Below are 23,299 nucleotides of genomic sequence, written 5' to 3'. Positions count from 1 at the left end.
CAAACGTGATAAGTTGAAGCCTCGAATCTCACTCACATTACTACTTTTAAAAGTCAATAACTTCACGCGCCAAACAGTCCTCAATAAAATTAAAATATTTTATTTCTCAAAAAACAATTATCCACGTCACAAGGCGAGATCAACGCAACGAACCATTCCCATTTTTGCAAATACCCAAAAAAACTGGACCCACTTTTTCATCCAAGGCGGTTTCCTTGTTAGTAACAAATTCGTTGCGTTGCGGAATCTGTTTTTTGAAAACTACTACCGCCAAACATCTCACGTTAAATCTCACCCGTTCATTATCACCACCATCAACGGTGCCTGTACATGATTGTAACAGTCAAAACCGGCGTGTGATTTTAACGTTTTTTTGTTTTTAGCCGGCTCGCCCACTTGCATTGGACCGGGCCAGCTTTATTATTTTTGGTTAAGTCAAAAAAAATAAAATAAGAATCATCGATAAAAGAAATTTTGAATTTTACGTTTCATTCATTAATTAAAAATTAAAAATTAAATAAAACTATAACTATAACTATTCCAATAATAGTCAAGCCCCACCACGTGACCAAATGTCACACGCATGCTGGATCACCCTTTTTACAAAGGAAGATATGCTACTGTGTTTAAATTCCAAAATAAAATATAAAAAAAAGACAATAACAATAAGAGCAGAGAAAGAGAAAGAGAAGAAAGAAATATTCATAAAGTTTCTTCTTTCAACCTAACAAAACTTCAGTGCTGTTTATCCTTCAATTCTTCTTCTTCTTTGTTTTAACAGGTAATAATAATAATAATGAAAATTGAGCACAAAAAATGAAACCTGAAATTGAAACTGGTTAATAGTTGAATTTATTTGCAGAAAAATGGAGTTTGCGGTGGCAAAAGCTTTGAAACCGAGTTTGAGGAGGGAGTTTGTTTTTCAACAAACGCTTGGTGAAGAACTGTTTAGCTTTAACTCGAACACGGTGGTTGCCGGTGAAGATTTCTCGGTGGACGACCTCCTTGACTTCTCCAACGGCGATGAACAACACCACGAGGGAGATGAAGAAGAAAAAGATAGTTTATCTCTTTCCTCTCACTCGCTCTCGGAAGATAGCAACTCCAATTCCACCGACGCTTCCTATGATTCCATTTTCTCAACTGAATTACTCGTTCCGGTGAGTCTCTGTCACTGTAAAATTCATCTACTTGTCCGTTTTGTAACTGAAGCTGAAACTAGGGATTTTGTTTACAGGATGATGACGTGGCAGGCCTTGAATGGGTTTCTCATTTTGTAGATGATTCTTTACCAGAGCTTCCTCTTCTCTACCCGGTTCAACTTCAAACCAACGCGTATCCTCAAAATGAACCGAACCATGAAAAACCTTTTCGTTTTTCTTCTGATAAAATTACCAGAAAAACCAGAACCGTCAAGAGCAGAAAACCAAACCCTCGGGCTTGGGCTTTTAGCCCTTTGATTTTGCGTCCGTTTTTTCCGTCTACGGTCTTTGCAGAGCCGCCAGCGAAGAAACAGAAGAAAAAGGCCCAGGCCCAGGCCCAAGTTGATGGAGTTGAAGCCCAAGATGAGGGCCATTTACAGCGACGGTGTAGTCATTGCCAAGTGCAGAAGACGCCGCAGTGGAGAACCGGTCCGTTAGGAGCTAAAACCCTATGTAACGCGTGTGGGGTTCGGTATAAATCCGGTCGGCTTTTTTCGGAGTATAGACCGGCTTGTAGCCCAACTTTCAGTAGTGAAATTCACTCCAATAGCCACCGCAAAGTGTTGGAGATGAGGAAGAGGAAAGGGATGGTTGGACCGGAATCCGGTTTATCGGCTCAGACCCAAATAGTTACAACTTGCTGAGAGTTTAGATTAGGAAAGAGTTTAATGGGTTAGTTGTTATACCTCGACCAAACGGTTTGAACCGGGTTCATCTTTTTTGTAAAATATTTAGTGGTTGTAGTTGTAGTGGTAGTCAGGTAGGCAGCAGGTAAGGGATATTATTAGGAAGGTATGGAGTGTTTTTATTTTTATTCCATTTTCTTAGCTTTGTTCTTTTTAATTAATCTAATACAGTTATAAGTTTTTTTTAACAAATTAAGTTTTAAGTTATTTGCAGGATTTCACTCCCAAAACAAAAGTAGTTGGAGAAATAGTAATTTAGGTGTGAAATTGGCTCAAGAAAAATAAGTTAGGTGTGAAGATAGGTATTTGTTCAAGCTGTTATTTGGTTGGTTAGAGTTAGATATTTTCATTGCTTTGTCATATATTACTACTGCAAAAGATTGAATTATTCAACTAAGGTGAATAGTGTATTTTTGATTTCGTGTGTGAGCGGGAGAGAGATGGGTCAGAAGTGGAATTATGCACAAATCAATTAAAGTTAATTAATTCATTTTATAAGCTAAAGTTTGGTTCAGAGTGTGTAAAAAATTAAATTATAAGCTAAAATTTGAGTTTAATTGATATTGATAAATTAATTAAATCACAATTTAATCTGACAAATACCTTAATTTTGAAATATTTGAGTTCTAGTTTGGTCAAACATAAGACAAAGTAGAATCAACTTAGAAATTAAAATATAATAAATTAGTGAATGAAGTTTATTAAATTAAATGTCAAATTAAGATTTAAATTATACTAGTATTTGATTTGACTCATTCATTATTAGTTATATATGCAACTAATTATATTTAACCATTATACTGCATCAAAATTTGAGTTAATTTTTTTCAAGTGTTTAAGAAATATTGAATTTAATTAATCTTAATCAATCACCACTAAGAGTCTAAGACACATCACACAAGCATGAAGTGTGATGGAAGCATTTAACTAATAATATTAGGTGGCACTGATTTGAGTGAGAGTACCCCCTAAAATGTGATATTGCCGCCACATGATGGGGTCCAGTGGCTCATGGTGGATTTTTTTTAATGATAAGAGGCTTGATCGATTGATATTCTATTCTTCTTTTTGAAGTAGATTATATATATATATATATATATATATATATATATATATATATATATATATATATATATATATATATATATATATATATATATATATATATATATATATATATATATATATATATATATATATATATATATATATATATATATATATATAATTTAACTGTACTCTCTTGAAATATACGACAGTCTCTAATACTAAGGTTAAAAGATACATGATAAATTTGATTAAAAAATACACATTGGTTTTTATAAGATTAAATTCTTCTTGGAGTTGAATATGTGAGTGTTCACTACGTGGATACGCGTAGTCAATTCGGAGACATTTGGGTGTTAAAGGAGAATGGTATTAACATTGTAATTGTTGTGCATGATGTCTTTATGGATACAATTACTATTAAGATATCACGAGAACTTCCTCTTGGTATGTAATTGAAATTTATGCTAGTCTCGTGTACACTTCTCGTCTTGACTTGTGGCTCCGTCTCATTGACTAGGGGAACATTGTTGATGGTCCGTGGATGTTGATTGGAGACTTTAACGATATCATTCATCCGACTGAACAAAAATGAGGTAATTTTAATCCTTTTAGGGCAGTTGCTTTGTTGAATGTCATTGATAAATATAATTTAGTTGAAGTAGAAATGATTGGTGGGAAATTTACTTGGAATATGACTTGTACTAGTAATCGAATGGTGTATTACAAACTAGATAAGGCCTAAGTTGATGTTGCTTAGCGCACGACTTTTCCTAATGCATATGTTGAGGTGTTGTATAAATTTCATTATGATCACAACCTCATTCTCCTTAGGTGTGACCTTCCCTCCAAGACCACGGGTCGTGTCCTTTTAGGTTTGAGGCAGCTTGGATCACTCACCCGAAATACTCCAATATAGTTCATACTGCTTAGGGGAATCCCTAGATGGCATTGTAACTTATCTCCAAAATGTGCAGCACAATTCTGTCTTTTTTAATAAGGAAACTTTTGACAATATCAACAAACAAAAACATAACATTGAGAAGAGACTCAGGGGTATCCAACACTCTTTGGAGATAATAGATTCAACAAGACTAATTTATCTCCAACATGAGCATCAACAGGAGTATGATGAGATCTTTGCTCAAGGGGAGATTCATTGGTATCAAAAGGCTAGAGGTGATTGGATGAAGTTGGGAGATCTTAACACCAAAAAATTTCATACCAAAATAGTAATCTGACGGAAGAAAAATAAATTCCATGGCCTTCATCCTCCTAATGGTGTTTGGTGCGATGATGATACTATTCTCAAGAAAGAAGCTTTGACATTTTTTAAAGGTATTTTTTGCCTTGCATTTCCTATACTCCCCGCTAGTATGGATGACTCAAATATGGCTTCGATCCTTACTAAAGAGGCTCAACACTCTTTGACTCAATAAGTGACGAGGGAAGAAGTTACTTATGCATTGAATCAAATGCACCATTTCAAGGCGTATGGCCATGATGGATTTTAGGGTATTTTCTTTAAACAATTTTGGCATATAGTTGAAGATGACGTTCTCTAACTTATATCAGATGCCTTTGTGACAGGTAGCTTTCACTTCTCTCTTTCTAAGACTCTTATCACATTAATTCCTAATCAAATATTAGCTTGTGTAACATAACTTACAAGCTTATTACGAAGATTATGGTTAATTGATTGCATCCTTATCTAAATCAGATAGTTTGATCCTTCTAGAGTAGTTTTTTGTCTGGTAAAGGGACAACAAATATTGTCATTATCCTCCAAGAAGTCATTCATTCTATGCGTAAATCTAAAAAGATAAAAGTTGAGATGGTGTTCAAAATATATTTTTAAAAGACCTGTGATCATGTTAATTGGGATTACTTTGAATTTTGTTTGAAGCGACACAAGTTTCCTTCCATTACTATAACATTGATCATGCACTATGTAACTAGCTCCTTTATGTATATTCTTTGTAATGGGATACAACTATCAAATTTTGTTATGACTAGAGGATTACAACAAGGTTATCTGCATGGAATTCTTGTCATAGACAATCATCAGGGCAGTCGATGAAGGCCATTGGAAACCTTCCAGGTTATCTCATAATGGACCCATTCTATCGCATTTATTTTTCTAATGATGTTCTTCTTTTTGTGAAGGTTTTTAACTCCCAGAAAGTGATCATTTATAATATCTTGAATCATTTTTCCATGTTTTTTGGCCTTAAAGTGAATGTTGCTAAATCAAAGATGTTCTTCTCCGCTACCACTAAGAGGAGTAAAATGGATCTAAGTGTCTCCAACATAGGTATCAAGAAAACTCTTACTCTAGAAAAGTACGTTAGTTTCCCTTTGTTGCATGGTCATCTTCAACGCTAGTATGGATGAATATAGGTACTTAACAGGTAACTCAAGTTCAACCAGTTCAAGCTATTAGTTGTGAAATCTATGGTGGGCCTCATTTTTCCATGCGTTTTGTTGCAAGTGCGCAACAAATTGAAGAAGTGAATTTTCTAACGTATAACAACCCATATTCTAATACTTATAATCCAGGTTGGAAGAATAATCTAAACTTCTCTTGAAAATATCAACAAGGGAATGTTAAAAAATAGGGTCGTATTCAGTATCAGAACTAATAACAGTATTGACCTCAGCAAAATTACCAGAATCAATTTCAATAGAAATATTAGCAACAAGCTCTTGAGAAGGTAGATTGGGAATTAGCCATTAAAAAGATGGCCGCTCAAAACTCCCAATTCCAAGAGGAGACAAGATATAATCAAAGGAACACTACAACTTCTATTATGAATCTGGAAGTTCATATGGGTTAGATAGCACAACAAATAGCAGGTTCTCAAGCACAAGGGTCCCTTCCTAGTGCAATAGTGACAAATTTATGAGAGTATAATAATGTGAGTGATGTGATAACTAGAAATGGCAAGTCAACTGATAACCCTGAAGAAAAACCAGGAGAAGAAGACCATTTTCTGGAAGTGGCTATGAAATTAAAGGATAACCAGAATATTACTGAAGAAGAAGTCACACAAAAAGTGGTTGAGAAAAAACTAAAAGAGCCAAAACCAACCATTAAACTCCCATATCCTCCAACAAACAAGAAGAAGGATCAGCATGAAAAACAATTTGATAAGTTCTTAGAGATGGTTAAGAAACCTGGAATTAATATCCCATTCTCTAAGGCACTTGAAATTAATATCCTATACTTTTCACTAAAACTTGAAATTAATATCCCATTCTCTAAGAAACGCACTGTTGACACTGAACCTATACTTTTCACTGAAACTTGTAGTGCTATTTTGTAGGGTATGAAGATTTCGCTGAAAAAGAAAGATAGGGATTCTCTCACCATTCCATGCACAATTGGGGATAGAAAAATTCAAGAAGGCACTTATTAATTTGGGAGCTAGTGTGAGTGTTACGCTTTTGTCCAACTATAAGAAGTTAGGAATTGGCACAGTTCATAATACCATAATGAAATTTCAGTTTGCTGATCATTCAATAAAGCAACCTTATGGCATAATGGAAGATGTTCTGGTAAAAATAGACAAGTTTGTGTTTCCTGTTGACTTTGTTATTCTTGAAATGCCTGAAGATGAAAAGATCCCTCTGATTTTGGGGAGACCTTTCCTAGAAACGAGGAGATGCATGATAGATATTTAGGAAGGAACCATGACCCTTAAGTTTTATGATGAAGAGCTAAAAATTGATGTTAGGAGTAATATGAAGTACAAATATGATGTGGGGACTAGTAATACAGTTGAAGTCTTAAACACATTGGTATATCAGTCTATTCAAAACCAAATCACCAAATGACCTTTGGAAAGAGTCCTAAGCTTGTCAGCTCAGGAAATAGAGGAAAACAAGGATGAAAAAGAGAAGAAAGTGTTAGCCATGATGGAAGCACCTCCTCAATGGCTAATATTCAAACCACACATGTGAGAGGATTTAAGGGGCCCAAAGGAAGCAAAAAGCAAAAAGGAATCTGAAACAGGTGCAGAGTTGAAGCAGCTACCTGAGAATCTGAGGTATGTCTTTTTGGATTTTGAGAAGAATTGTCCGACAATAATAATTTTTGGGCTACAAGAAAAAGAGGAAGAGAAATTGGTGCAAGTATTGAAGAAATACAAAAGTGTTATGGGATGAACCATTGGTACTTGAAAGTATGCATGAACAAAATACTGATGGGGGATTATCACAAACCAGTAGTACAACCCCAAAGAAGACTAAATCCAGCAAAGAAAGAGGTAGTGAGAAAGGAAATGGTGAAGTTGTTGGATGCATGTCTAATTTATCCTATTTATGACAGTTCACGGGTGACTCTAGTACATGTGGTGCCAAAGAAGTGAAGAACAACAATGATAATGAACGAGAAAGATGAATTAATTCCCACTCGCATAGTAACTGACTGAAGAGTGTGTATTGATTACAAAAGGCTCAACACTGCAATAAGGAAAGATCATTTTCCTCTCCATTTTATTGATCATATGTTAGAGAGGCTCGTCGGTCATGAGTACTATTATTTTCTATATGGATACTCGGGGTACAATCAAATTACTGTAACCCCTGATGATCAAGAGAAGACAATGTTCACATGCCCTTTTGGTAGGTTTGCCTACAAAAGGATATCATTTGGGTTGTGCAACGCCCCTACTACTTTTTAGAGATGTGTGACATACATATTTGTCGACATGCTTGAAAAGCGCATGGAAGTGTTTATGAATGATTTTTCTGTTTGTGGTTCTTCTTTTAATAATTGTTTAACAAACTTGTCTCTTGTCTTAGAAAGGTGCCAGCAAACAAACCTGATTTTGAATTGGGAAAAGTGTCATTTTATGGTACAAGAAGGTATAGTGTTAGGTCACAAAATTTCCCACAAGGGAATAGAAGTTGGCAAAGCAAAAGTGGAGGTAATTTTTAATCTCACACCCCCAATGAATGAAAAGGGGGTAAGGATTTTCTTAGGACATGCAAGTTTATCTCGCAGGTTCATAAGAGTTTTTTCAAAGATTGCTAAATCATTGACTAATTTGCTTGTAAAAGACAAGCCTTTCACTTTTGACAAAGAGTGTAAGGTGGCATTTGATACTTTAAAGAGTAAGATTATTTTTGCACATATTATGATTGCCCCATATTGGTTTCTTCCTTTCGAGATCATGGATGATGCAAGTGAAATTACTGTATGGGATGTGCTAGGACAAAGAAGAGAAAAACTATTGTATGCGATATATTATGCTAGTCATGTTCTTAATCCTGCTCAGATGAATTATGCAACTACCAAAAAGGAGTTGTTAGTTGTTGTTTATGCTTTTCACAAATTCATTTATTGCTTACTAGGGTAAAAAATTATTGTGTATACTAACCATGCTACTTTAAGGTACTTGTTTGCTAAACAGGAATCAAAGCCAAGACTCTTGAGATGGATATTACTGCTTCAAGAGTTTGATCTTGAGATCCGGGATAAAAAGGGGTGTGAGAACAGTGTTGTTGATCACTTGTCCTGCATGTCCCCGGTTGAGGAAACATAAGAGAAACTCCCAATTCATGATGCATTTGCTGATGAACGCATCTTGGCTATTACTGGTGTTCCATGGTTTGTAGATTATGCAAACTATTTGGTAGGTGGATTGATACCTGATGGTTTTGACTATAATAGAAATAAATTTTTTTTACATGATTGCAGGTTGTATTTGTGGGATGATCCATTCCTTTATAAAAAAAGGGATAGATGGATTGATTCGAAAAAGTGTCCCAGAAGGAGAGAAGGGGGACATCCTTAAAGCTTGTCATAATTTAGAATATGGAGGATACTTTAGTGGAGATAGGACAAAAGCTAAAGTTCTCCAATCAGGATTATATTGACCCACTTTTCTCAAAGATACTCACTTCATAGTTCAAGAATGTGACAGATTCCAGAGGACAAGTAATATTTCAAATAGAAACCAGATGCTCCAGAATGTTATGTTAGAGGTAGAACTATTTGATGTGTGGGGTATAGATTTTATGGGGCCGTTTCCACCATCGTTTGGTAAGAATTACATTTCGGTGGCGATCAACTATATATCTAAGTAGGTAGAAGCCATGGATTTACCCATAAATAATGCTAAAGTGGTAGTGAAGTTTCTGAGAACTAATATCTTCGCAAGGTTTGGAGTTCCAAGGGCACTGATAAGTGATGAAGGTACACATTTCCTGAATCGTCTTTGGAAAACTTGGTTTGAAATACAATGTGAAGCACAAAATTGCAATTTCATACCATCCTCAAACAAGTGGGCATGTAGAAGTTTCTATTAGACAAATAAAGCAAATTCTAGAAAAGACTGTGAGTGCCTCTAGGAAGGATTGGGAAACAAATTTGGATGATACATTGCGGGCATATAGAATTATATTCAAAACATCCATAGGTATGTCTCCTTATCAGTTAGTTTATGGAAAATCTTGTCACCAACCTTTAGAGCTGGAACACAAAGCATTGCGGACCTCAAAATTCCTGAACTATGATATTTCAAAAGCGGGTGATTCCATAATTCCATAATTCTTCAGCTCCATGAGTTGGAAGAATTTAGGAACCAGGCTTACGAGAATGCAAAAATTTACAAATAACAAACAAAAAATGGCATGATCGAAAGTTTCAGAAAAGGGAATTTTGGGAAGGATTGTTGGTTATCTTGTTTAATTCCAGGTTGAAGCTATTTCCTGGAAAGCTGAAGTCTAGATGGTCTGGTCCATTCACTGTCAACAAAGTGTTTCCTCATGGGGCAGTTGAGTTGAAAAATAACACCAGTGGACACACCTTCAAAGTCAATGGCTAGAGGTTAAAACCTTATCAGTAGGGACAGGAGAGTGGCCTGGTGGAAGAGGCTTAGCTCAGAGCACTATACACTGGTAATACGAAAAGCTATGGACGTTAAAAAGCGCTTCTTGGGAGGTAACCCAAGGGAGGTAGTAATAGTTTTGATTTTAGTTGTGAGATTTACATTCATGTTCTTTTTTTATGTTATCTATTAAGAGTCGTGTGTGGCAGAGCCTAAAAAAATGGAAAATCTCTCAAAGACAAGGCAAATCAAAAAGAAAAAGTTTTGGAAAAAAATTGCCTTCTGCCCCCCATATGCATATGGGGATGCCAAAAATCACCTTTATACAGAGTCTCTGTCCATACGCGTATGAGAGCCCTATATACGCGTATGAGGCATACCAAGGGTCACGAAGAATCTGAAAGACTGGGTCATACGCGTATGGCCAGGTGATATACGTAGAGCTGTTAAAATGGGTTACCCGACCCTAAACGGGTTGGCCCTAACGGGCCTCAGGATTTTTAGGGTTGGGCCAAAAAAGTCATATTGTAATATGGGCTCAAAATTTATTACCCGAGCCCGACCTTAGATGGGCTTCGTGCTACCCGGCCATAAACGGGTTTTTTTAATAAAAAATAAAAATAAAAATCCTTAATATTTATTATAAATGAAATTTAAAATTATATTATTTTTAATATATTATATTTTTAAGTACTATATTATCTTTTGTAAATACTATAATGTGTTTCTAAATACAACAAATATCTAAATTGTATAAAATAATACTAGAATATTTAACATAAGAGAAACTAATAGAATACAAGGAAAAATGTTGATTATATTAATGTATAAATTTTAAAAGATAAAGACTGAATATAATAGAGATAAAATTTAGTTAGGTAAGAGAAATCAATGTGAATATAAGTATTAGTATAATTTTTAAAAAAATTATAGTTATGCGGGTCAACGGGCTACCCATGGCCCATACGATCTAGCCCTAACGGGTAGCGGGCTTTTTAGGACTGGGCTAAAAAAGCCCTGGAAATATGGGCTTTAATTTATGGCACAAATCCTATAAATTTTTGGACCTAGTGGGCCGGCCCATATGGGCTAGCCCATTTTGACAACTCTTGATACGCATATGCAACAGTCACCTAGAAGCATATGTGTACGATACGTGATCCAAGTTTTACACATTTGTTGGATATTTTCCCATACGCGTATCAGAGTTGTCATACGTGTATGATCCTACAGGTAGCATATGATACGCATATGAGGTGTATGGACAGCTATATATATTTTTTCTGAAATTTTCCACCCTGGGCCATACGCGCCACCCTTTCCTCTGACAAATTTTCTCTGAGTTTTCTTGTTTTCCCAAGTTTTTCTTTGTTATAGGCCATATCTGATCCATACCAGCAACCAATGGACACTTCTTCTTCTTCATCTTATGATTCTGACGGGTTTACCTCAGTTGAGCACCAAGAGAGATATTTTTCTTTGCTGTACAATAATATTATTGAGGAGAGAGCCTTCAACCTGCATCCAGATGAACATGCTGACATACATGTTGTCCTGAAGAAGACTAAATAGACTTATCTAAACAGTCAGATCCAACCAGTGGATAAGGAACTAGTGTTGGAATTTTATGCTTATGCCTATAAGGATGTTTCTGCAGAGCCCAAGTTGATTTCTTGGGTCAGAGGGAAACAAATCTAGTTTGCTGGAAAACGATGAACATGTTATTAAAGAAGAAGTTCAGGGAACCGAAGTGCGAGTAGCAGATGATGAAGACTGCCTCGAGGACTAGATGGTCATACCGAGTGATGTTGGATTGTTTGGCACAAGAGGGGAGAGATTGGCAGCCTGCTTCTACTTCTATTCCTAGGAACTGACAGTTGTAGATTTGGATGTCGTCCCGAAAATGTGGATGCACTTTATACATCATACTCTGGATACTAACCAAAGTGGGTCAGAGCTCATCACTATGAGAGCTCTGGCTTTGTATTATTTGTTGACCTGACGTGCAGTGGACATCTGACGTATTATTTCTACTGATATGGATAAGATGGCCTAGAGTGAGAATAAGAAGTCTCTAGGACATGCTTCGGTCATTTTATTATTGTGCAGGAAAGTAGGAGTGGGGGAGTTTACAGATGGCCGCATTGTGAACCTGGCACGAGCATTGGATGTTGGGTGGATTCCTGAGCACCCCAGGAGGGCAACATGAGCTAAGGAGGTACCAGCTACAGAGGAGCATGCAATAGAGATTTCCTAACCCAGCAGACATCATCCCTAGCATGCACCTAAGACAAGATGAGTCTGTTTTGCTTCATGCATGACAAGATGAGTATGTTTTGCTTCATGCAGGACTTTTGTGTGCACACCGGTTTGCCATGGCACTATCTCACCCATAAGGTGGATACGTGGGCAGCTATTTAGTGTTTCAGAGACAGATATTCAGGCGACCCTCCAACACTGTTAAATGGATGTTATCAGTATTCTGGGATGGGTACCCTGATTTAGCTAGAAGGACATGTATAGCACCACCACCACCATCACCAATCTCCATTCTCTCAACCCACTCACCGACAGCACCAGGGTCCCTTCAAGAGTTCAAGGTAGAGAGACCAACAGGGACAGATGTCCCATGTCTCCGCCTTTGTGCATCATGGCGACCCGAATACCATGATCAGCCTTGACACGCAAATGACAGACAAAGACAGAGGCACTTATGAGGATTAGTTTTATTTTTCTTTATTTATTTTGTTTTCTTTAATTGAATTTGATGTATTTCTTATTTTTTGTTATTATGATTTTGATGTACTACCCAAAACTTTGATTTGAATATTATAACAATTTATTTCAGTTAATTCATTTTATGTTTATGTTATTTAAGTGATGATGACTAGCATGAGTGGCTGACTCAGATCACCCAAATAAAGTCTGGATGCCCTATCCATGTCAATACCAATCAATCATAATATCTCTAAAATGATTTAACGTGGTGTTCTGAAGTTCTACTGGAAGGGGTGCAAGATCATTGTGAAAGAGTGTGAAGTTGCATCACACGAGAGGCATTATGGACATTGTTAGCTCTTACCAAAATTGTGAGAAATAAAAAGCCAAACACAATTTTCATCATATGAGAGAGAATTAAGGTATAACTTTATCATCTAGAACTTGCATTTGCTCTTTTCTGATATCCATTGCATGATTATAGACACTGAGGCACGTTGTTTGTTTAAGCCTTGAGTCTTTCTAGTCATTCCGTATATTATTGTATCCTTTGTTAACCTATTTTAAGTTTGTATCCCCATTATTGGTCATTTCACCACATCATGAGCCATTGGCCTAAACACTTTCCTACCCTGTTTAGAGTTTTTGTATATTATTTTTGTATATGTGCTTGATTCTAAGTTTGGGGTTGTTGTTGGAATAATAACCTTTAAGTTTGGGATAGTTGTGGAGCATTGATAAAGGTGAGTGCACCTTGAAAAAAAAGAGAAGTTGCAAAATTGAAAAGAAACAAAAAACAGCTTAACCAAAAAAGAAAAAGAAAAAAAAATGTTAATAAACAGGAGCACTCACCAGAAGGAGAGCTCAGTTGGATACCAAAACTGAGAAGTCCAAGCTAGTTGACCAAAGAAAAAGTAATGTTTAAGAGATTCCAACAATGGTACTTTGGAATGAACATGGTGAAAATAATGATTGTAGTACTCTAAACCATTAACCTACTTATCCATATATTATCCCACCATAGGCCTGACCCTGTTACAACCAGAAAAGGCCTCAAAAAGTGTGTGTAATGTGTATCTGGTAATTGAAAGAGAGTTTATGCAAGCATATGGTATGGTAATGCTTACTGTGAATTTTGAGTGTATATGCATTCACACCTGACAGAACTGGTGAAAGTGTGAATAGAGATGGCAGGAGAAACAATGTCATCAAGTGTTGGTGTGACAAAGCACTCGATCTTGATGATCAGGTCAAATGGAACGTAGGAACAAAAGAGAACCACAAAAGATCTCGGAGGTACATGTTTACAACTTTTTTTCTTAATGATTGGTGACATGATTTTTTTTTATGCTAAAAGTTGCTTGAGGGAAAGTAACAAGCTAAGTTTGGGGTTATGATCAGTCACCATTTGTGTTAATTTTATTGTCGTTTGAATGCCAAAAGCAGGTGAATTGCTATGAGTTTGGATAGTAGTTTAAGCTTATTTTAGTAGATTTTTATCATGTCTTCATCTGCTGAGGTTTTATTGATTATGAGTTATTTTATGTGCTTGAGGTAGTGTTTCATGTGTTTAAAAGTCTGAAGAATCAAGAGGAGTTTAATCAGAGAAGAAACCAGACAAAAATGCATGAGTAGGAGAAAAATAGAGAATTTTGTACATCTCTTGCCCATATGCGTGTGAGGGGTCTCATACGCATACGGCCACTCAACCACACCTGCCACCATATGTGTATCACCGGAAAGGGGGGGGGGGGAATTCATGCCTCTTCTCATACGCATATGGGATGGCCCATACGCGTATGACGCCATCCAGCCAAGGCCCTTTTGCACAGACCAACGCCTTATGTGTATGGCTCTAACTAAGCCATATGCCCTACCCTAGGCCATACGCATATGAGGTAGTACAAAAAGGAGCCATACGCATATAGAAGGAGGTCATACGTGTATGACATGCTCAAATTTGAAAAAAAATCCCAAATTTGGTCTATTTGACCCAAAAAATCGCGAATTTTCTAGGGTGGGACGATTTTTTAGTACGGCGAACGCGTTTTAAAGGCTGGAGAACTGAAGAATTCGTGGTGGATCAAGGATTTCATGAAGTTTAGTGATTGAAGACCTCTTTTCTTCCATTAATTCGTAATGTCTACACTTTTTGTTATGTTCTTCTTTATTATTATGAGTAGTTGAACCCCTCATGCTAGGGGGTGTCCCTGATTCAGATTTATGATATAATTCTGATTCGAACCTTGTAATGACTTTGATTTGATGATATTTAATTTACTTGAAATTTATTTTGTATGCTTTGTCTCTCTGACAAATTGAGTTTGATCTACGGTTAATACTTAGGTTTGACCGCCATTGTTAACGCTTAATTGTGAGTAATTCATATTAGATATCGCCTAGGACTATGGATACCCTGTGGAAACCAGAATATTCTTGATTAAAATAATATTTAATTTCATATGTAATTCTTTATGGACATAGGGATTAATTTAAAGATTAAAGGTTTTCTTACTAAGAACTTAGGAGTAAACACCCTTAAGGACCGGTAATTAGTGTTATTTAATTAAGTCGTTGTAAGGTTAGGTTACTGTTGTTGATGAATCCAATCATACACTTTTCCTAGCATGTTCGTTCATAATCTCTTTTAAACTGTTCAACTGCTTTAGTTACTCTCTCTTGCATTTTATTTGCTATTTTTCAAACCAACAATCCAAAATCCCCAAGGCTTTTGTTTAACTAATGTAGAACTAGAACTTTGTGTCATCAAGTAGTCCTTGAGATCGATACTTGGGATTTTCCATTATAACTATATTGGCAGATTAGTACACTTGCTAACTTATCGATCAGTTATCAAAGCGTATGTTCAGCTTCTCCTGGGTGGTTCGTACCTTTTTCCTTCCTATCTTCAACTTGAATGGATGGTTATGCAGAAGACCATTTTTTTTTAAAATCCATCACGTAAGACTTTATGTGGCATCCTCGACTTCAACAAAAACTCGCATAAACCAATCGATATAAGTTTGCAGGCTTTCCATATTCCCTTGAATAATCCCGCTCAAGGTGACTACAATCACTAGATGTCTCTTTTGGGAGGTAACGTGTGCGGAGAGCCGTTCACAAAAATTGGTCCATGATTCAATGCTCTCGCCCTGGCAGACCATTGAATCATAGCCTGGTCGGCCCGACCAGGATTAAGGAAAACAACTTGTATATATAAGCCTCGTCAACACTGATGTAGTTCAGTCAGTCATTGACGAGTTACATGTGCTCGTCTGGATCTCCCTTTCCATCGTACTCACCTAGCTTGGGCGGCTTCTCCATGGATTATGATATTTTGCTTTCCAAAATCTTGGTGCATAGTGGATGTTTCTGTTGAACCTTCAACGGCTGTTTTTTTTCCTGATTCGGGGGATGACCGTGGTTGCCTCGATCTTCCATTGGGTTTCAGGGAGGACTTTGATGTTTCTTTCTCCTATGTTGATTTCTTCATTTAGGAACTTCATATTTCTTCGTAGCGGTCAGCTAAAGGATGACAATGTGAGTTCTCCTTGATACAACTCCTCGAATAGTGTTCCTTCATGTATGAGCATTGTGAAGGCTTTCTTCGAGCCACATCAATCATTCTTCGATCGCTTGCAAGTTCTGTTATCAAACGACGTTGTGCATGTTGTTCAACAACTCATTAGCGTCTTGTAATCCAAGGTTTGCTCACAGCAATTGGAAACCAGGTAAGACTTCAGGTTGCACAACTGGAGGTGGAATATGAGGTCCAGTCGGAGTTAATTGGATAGATCCAGCTACCTGAGGAGTCTGGACTAGATTGGGATGCAGCGAAACCTCTATTTCTAGATATACAATGTTTTGTTGAGGAGGTGAAGGTAGAGGTGGTTGCTTGATCGCTGCTTGAGTTACAATAGAGCGACAACTTCTCGAGCAGTAGTGGAACGAGTAGCTTTGGATCCAACCATCACTTGGAATCGTGGAAATTAGAGATATAGAAATTCGAGGAATCAAAGTTGAAATGACGCTTGATATGATCAAACACATGATGCTTGGATCTTCTATGCTCGCTAGCAGGATGGTTCTTGTGCTAAGAAGATTTTGAAAGAATTACACTTCCTCCGTAATATTTTGATCGATATGGTCGGCCTAGAATAACTTTTAAGTAAAACACATAAATATTTATCTCCTATTTTATTATTTTACAATAAAATAAAACTATATATTTAAATAGTTTCAAAATCCAATAATTTCCTATTTAAAGAAACTAAATCAAATACAGTTGTATCTTAAGGCGTTGACATATAATGAGTCAATTAAGGTCTTGAAAACATGGGCTCCTCGTCTTAATCCTAAATTAATTAAACATTTTGTATTAGTGAAGTGTGATAGTATTGTTTTTTAGTACAAGAATAGGAAAAGTCCTTGTATTAGAATCAAAGTTTTGAGTGCATGTTGGTGAATAGTGGTTGGTTGTGGGGCATGAAATAATTTGTAATTATAGGACAAAATAATCAAGAATTAATGACGATATATACTAGGGTAGTAGCAGCCATTGAATGAAGAACGTGCGTTTGAGTGGATGAGAATGAATTATGGAGTAGTGAAAGTTGAAATAATCTCAATTAAAAAAAAAAAGCATATGGTTAAGGTCCATGCTATTTGGACATGACTTGCCCACCACTTTGAGGGATCACTCCATGTGATGATGATGATATAATAATGCTTTTTTAACTAACACAAAGTAAAAAAGTTAAATATAACAAGGTAAGGAAATAAACTAAAGCTAGTTTATTACTAATATTTGTTTTTTTTATTATTATTATTATTATTATTATTATTATTATTATTATTATTATTATTATTATTATTATTATTTTAGAAAAGGTCATTTTATCAATATTGATGAAAGTATATTCTTTTTTAAAAAGAAAATATATAAGCCCAATGTTTTTGTCCTTACAAAATACACTTTATCTCACCAAGAAATCTCACTTTATCAATTTAATCCTTTTTTTTCTGTCTTTATTTCCATCTCTTTACATTTCAATCTTTACTTTTTATGAGGACCGTATTGATCTGTTGAACCCATACCAAACGTTCAGAGAGGAAGAAAACATGCAGAAGCAAAAGACCGAAAGAGAAGGAGAAGAAGACAAATGTTTAAAGGAGGGGAAAGAAGGCACTTGTTTTCAGATAAAAAAGAAGTTCACTTTTGTAGAAGGATTGGCAAAGAAAAAGTCTTATCTCAATCTTTTCTTCTAGAGGGGAACAAACATCACTTTCCTAGTTAACCAACTTTGCATTGTTTTTTTCTTTTTCTGCCCATCCAAACAAATTCAAAATGCTATCAACTCATAATATTTTAAATATGATCATGCTAACTTGTGTACTATGGAAATATTGATATTACAAAATTCTTCTGTCCAAAAAAACAATTAAAGTAGTCAAAAGCAAAACTTTACTATTGAGAAAAACAATATTTTGACTTTATAAAATTGAATGGATGGTTTTAAATTAAAATTTTAGTATATTGAGTTGTTTAACTTATGTCTTAAGATTGTTCTTTTAACTAATGAAAGATGCCACGGTGATGGCTTAATCAGTTGTCTAGGCACAGACCACTAAGTAGTTTCACAATCACAGCCCTTGTGCTCTCATGCTCAAAATCCATTAGAATTTGCTCACTTGTATTAACTTGATAGAATTGGTCAATACATCCTTAGTGGTTGCTCAAACACCTTCATAAAAAAAACTATAAATGTTCCTCAAATTTGAAATTACACTTCCATTCGGGCGTATTTAAAAGTCTACATCACAGCATTTAGTAAATGAATCACTCTCATTTTGTCATAAATTAGTTTAAAAGTATATATCCGTATGTGGTTTCAGATATATTATCGCAAAAAATAAAAGAGCTTGTGAGTAAATCTCATTCTGTACGGATGGAAGAGTGAGTCTATATGTATAATGCCGCAAAATCTACGAAAATATACCTCTGTATGTTTTGGATATTATCGTGTCAGACCTTCTCACTTCCTTACTCTAAACAAAAAAAAGCTCGTTTTAAACATTTCTCGCAACTTCTACTGCATTGCATTTAATCACAGGACATCACTCAATCTCTATTCCACTTCATTCAATCCAAGAGCTTCCACTTCTATTGCAATGCATGCATTACTTAAATAGGTTGTTTAAAGTACATTAGATTGTAGTTACATTCGTAATACATAATTTATTGAGGCATACATTGACATTTTTGTATGTTTAGAGCATATGGCAGGTTGGATTTCTGTGTTTTCTGCAATTTTTGAGTTTCATGTGTTACAAAAGTGCACTTTCGGATTTTTTATGTATTTGATTCTCCTGATTTACATAAGTGCACTTTCGTATTTTTTCTGCATCTCCTAAGTTTGTTTGATTTTGCATGTCTGTCTAGGTTTGAATTCTTTGATTATAATAAGATTTTTCTAGTTTAATTATAGGTAAAATAGCTGACAACCAAGATAGATTGAAGCACGGTAGAGTGGTACAACATGCATTTGTTCGTAGAGAGATAATTATACCCTCGCGACCACTAATTGGTGTCAATTCATTAGACGCTGAAGGGTCGTCTTCCTGAGTTCATGTGTCTCAACATCGTCTTCCTGAGTCCATTTTGAAGAACTTCTTGTTACTAATGTTGTTTCTAATGTTTTTCCATGAGAACCATATGACACTTCATTAATTCCTTTGTATGCAAATCATGCTTCTAGGCATGGAGGAGAGGTAAAATAATTTTACATTTATTGTTTTAAACATATGTGTTATAATATTTGAACTTTATGACGATGATGTATTTTTTATAGTACCGTGAAACTTTAAAATACATCAACCACTATAGAAAGATTGTGAAGCTACAGCAACCTGAAGAGTAATGGTTTCATAATGTCATGCAACAATCTGGGCTGCAAGATTTATGCATAACTGGTTATAATGTTATTAACCATTACTCTTAAAACTCTTCACCACTAAGGGCGTGAATAATGGCTCTTCGCCATTAAGGGTGTGAAGAGCAACCCCTAACTTGATAAAGGAACGCCGAATACTTCAATGAATGTAACAACTATACAATGTTCTTCGATCACTTCCAGCAACTTACAGTACCTCCTTCCAAGTTTCTTCACCTCCATTATCCAAAATCCTCACATGTTCTTCGATCTCACCACCACTTATCTGTGCCACTGGTTATGCTTCCGTCGATAAGTCTGACAATTGCTCGATGATAAATTGAAAAGTAAGTCGCGGGTACTTGAATTGAAATTAAGTCTCATTGGAAACATAGATATGTTCCTATTTTGATCTTACGCCATGTATCGTCTCATACATTGGCACCGACGATAGTTTGTTAGGGTGTGATAGTTGTTTGGTTCACGAATGAAAGGTAGAAAGAGAAGGAAAATGATAGGTAAAAGGGTAAAGAATATCTCAAAGCCAAAACCACGCAACATTTTATAGATTTGTATAAACTAATATCCTTAGCCTCTATCAGTTCTCTTTGTAGCAAAACATGGCAACTTGTAATGGCAACTATGACATAGGTGACTGTTGGAACCGGTCTTGTTAGAATGAGATTAAGTCGCTTTCTTAATTGATTCAAGATTTTCGTTCTTCACTTTTCACTCGAGTGATTCAACCACGCCTTGGTTGCAAGACTTTTCCGTCGCACAATGATTTGAAGAAGAAAATGAAATCTTTGAAAGAGAAAGAGGAAAAAAGAGTAAGAAAAAATAGGTTTTTAGAGAAGAGAAGAAAAATGTGTTTATTGATTTTTACTGAATAAATAGTTTCTCTCTTTTTGAGTTCACATCTGTGAATTCTCTCTATCTCATCTCACTTTACAAATGCAGAGTACCTCCTTATTTATAATGAGACTTCTTGCACATCACACAATCTCAAAATAACTAACTGACCAATTTTGATATGTTATATTCAACTATCTATCGAACACATACAGCTTAGACTATGACTGGTTGTATTCGATTCTCTATCGAATACATGCAGATTCAACTATTACAAATTATATCGACTATTATTCTATCGAATACATTTGACTTTAATAATGTAGAATCCTACATGTTATCAACATGCTTAACACAAAGAATTACATATTTAACACACCATTTAACTCATTATGTCTAAACTATCCACATTCATCATAGTTCTCAATCTCTTGAGAAATTCCACATGCACAACCTTTGTCATGATGACTACAATTTGGTTCAATGTTTTGCAATGTTCCAAGTTCAGCTTCACATTCGTTACTTGATGTCTGAGATAATGGAATCTTATCTCTCTGCGTTTGCTTCTTCCACATGCTATCGTATTTTTGGCCAAAATGATAGCATACATGTTATCAATCTTCATGATCATTGCTCCATATTTTTCTCCTGCAATCTCTTTGGTCATATTCACCATGCATGTTGCTTGACATGTGCAAAGAAAGGTAGATATGTGCTCAGCCTCACATGATGACAAAGCTACTGCTAGTTCTTTTCTTGAACTTCAAGCAATTGGTGCACCACCTAGCATAAACATATAACCTGTTATGGATTTTCTATCTTCAGCATCACCACACCAACTTGAGTCTGTGTATACCACTAGTTTGCATTCCTTTCCTTTATCTGTTGTAGAAAACAAAATGTCATAGTCGAGTGTTCCTTTGAGATACCTTAGTATCCTCGTTGTGGCTGCAAGATGAGATACTTTTGGTCTTTGCATGAATCTACCCATCATACCTACATTGTATGTTAGATCATACCTTATGTGATAGAGGTATCTTAATGATATCATGAGTCTTTTATACTTAGTTGGATCGACTTCATAATCCTTTGTCAGTTGCAATCTTGGTTCATTGGTGTCAAAGTTGCATCGCAATCCTCCATCTCAAATATTTTGAGAATCTCACTTGTATATCTTCTTTGATGCATCATCAAGCCTCTATTACTCTTATAGAATTCGATACCGAGGAAATATGAAATGTTACCCAGGTCGGACATTACGAATTCCTTGCTGAAGTCACATTTGAAGTCTTCGATCTCCTTTTTGCAGCTACCTGTTATCAATGGGTCATCGACATAGAGACATGGTATAAGTCGCTCACTCCTATTTCTCCTAACATATACATCATGTTCAACTGTGCACTTTAAAAACTCCTTCTCCATTAGAAACCCATGTATCTTCTTATTCCAAGCTCTTTGAGCTTGTTTGAGACCATACAAGACATTATGCAACATTTATACCTTTCTTTCTTGGCCTTCTTCACAAAACTAACTGGTTGTGCAACATAAACTTCTTCATCTAATGGGCCATTCAAAAATGCACATTTCACATCCATCTAATACATATACTGGTTGTTCATGTTTGTTAGGCCAACAACCAATTTGCTTGTTTTTATCCTAACAACTGGTGCAAACAATTCATCAAAGTTGATTCCTTCTCTCTGAAGAAATCCTTTGGCCACGAGTCTTGTCTTGCGTCTGATTACTTCTCCTTTTGGATTCAACTTCACTTTGTACACTCATTTCACATCAATTTCCTTCTTACCTCGTGGCAATTCGACTAGTGACCAGGTTTTGTTGACCTATATGGATTCCAGTTCCTCCATCATGGCTTGCATCCACTTTGAGTCCTTCAATGTCTCAGATACATCGACGGGCTCAGTATCTGCATATAAGGCATATTGTACCATCTCACCTCTATCATTTACTACATCATCTGATGTGATCACACATTCTTTCCTCCTTAAAAGCATGTTTCTTGTCCTCTGAGCTTTGTTTGTGCCTGCTTGAACCCCACCTCCTTTTGGTTGAATTCCATTATTAGCTTCATTAGATGGTTTATCACATAGAATTCTCACTAAATCATTCTTGATGTTATCATTCCAATCACATTCCTTTAGCTCATCAATGATTACATCTTTGGTGATCACTACTTGCTTGCCCACAGGATCATACAGTTTGTAACCTTCAGTCGATGGTATCATACCATGATCATTAGACTTGACTTGTCATCGAATTTCTTCCTCAGTTGATCAGGCACATGTATATGTGTTATAGATCCAAACACCTTCATATGACTTAAGTTAGGCTTTACACCAAACCAACATTCTTCTGGTGTGATTCTTTCTAGCTTCGTTGTTGGACATTTGTTCAAGATGTATGTTGCAGTCGACACAGCTTCATCCCATAACTCATTAGGCAGGTGTTTTCCTCTTAGCATACTCCTTACCATGTTCATAATGGTCTTATTCTTCCTCTCAGCAGTTCCATTTTGCGGTGGAGTGTAGGGTGGCAACACATCATGCATAATCCCTTCCTTTTCACATAGAGACGCAAAATCATTGGAAACATACTCTCAACCACCATCGATCCTTATAGTCTTGAGCTTTTGACCACTTTGTCTCTCCACCATAGATTTAAACTTTGTGAGCACCTCAAAGACATCAGTTTTCTTCTTGATTAGGTATGTCCATAATGTTTTACTGAAATCATCTATGAATGTGACAAAGTATATGTTACCTCCAATTGAATCCACCTAAATAGAATCACACACATCATAGTATATCACTTCAAGAATAGCTTGAGAGTTTCTCTGTGCATCCTTGTTGAAACTTTTCTTGTGTTGTTTGGCATGCACACACTTTTCACATACTTCATCTGGAATGTGAATCTCTGGCAGTCCTAAAACCATGTTCTTCTTCTTCAAGTTGTTAATATCTCTAAAATTAAGACGACCAAGTATGTAATGCCATAGTCATTCATCCATG

General features: G+C 35.9%; 1 protein-coding gene across 1 annotated transcript; it reads left to right on the top strand.

The window, feature by feature from the left end:
• The first annotated feature begins 564 nt into the window (after positions 1-564).
• On the top strand, positions 565-2,080 carry LOC127083225 (GATA transcription factor 7). The gene is made up of 3 exons (XM_051023506.1): positions 565-781; positions 863-1,160; positions 1,238-2,080. The coding sequence occupies exons 2-3, from the start codon at positions 867-869 to the stop codon at positions 1,844-1,846; spliced, it is 903 nt and encodes a 300-aa protein (XP_050879463.1). The 5' UTR covers positions 565-781; positions 863-866; the 3' UTR covers positions 1,847-2,080.
• The last annotated feature ends 21,219 nt before the right edge of the window (positions 2,081-23,299 follow it).

This window comes from Lathyrus oleraceus, chromosome 5 (genome assembly GCF_024323335.1).
Source record: "Lathyrus oleraceus cultivar Zhongwan6 chromosome 5, CAAS_Psat_ZW6_1.0, whole genome shotgun sequence".
Lineage (NCBI taxonomy): Eukaryota > Viridiplantae > Streptophyta > Magnoliopsida > Fabales > Fabaceae > Lathyrus > Lathyrus oleraceus.
The sequence above is the reverse complement of the archived record's forward strand: the minus strand, read 5'-3'. Positions and strand labels throughout refer to the sequence as shown.

Excerpts from the sequence above, each read along its gene's own strand:
- LOC127083225 (XM_051023506.1), top strand. The coding sequence starts at position 867 with ATGGAGTTTGCGGTGGCAAAAGCTTTGAAACCGAGTTTGAGGAGGGAG. Across the intron at positions 1,161-1,237 it reads CAACTGAATTACTCGTTCCG|GATGATGACGTGGCAGGCCT; the intron begins GTGAGTCTCTGT and ends TTTTGTTTACAG.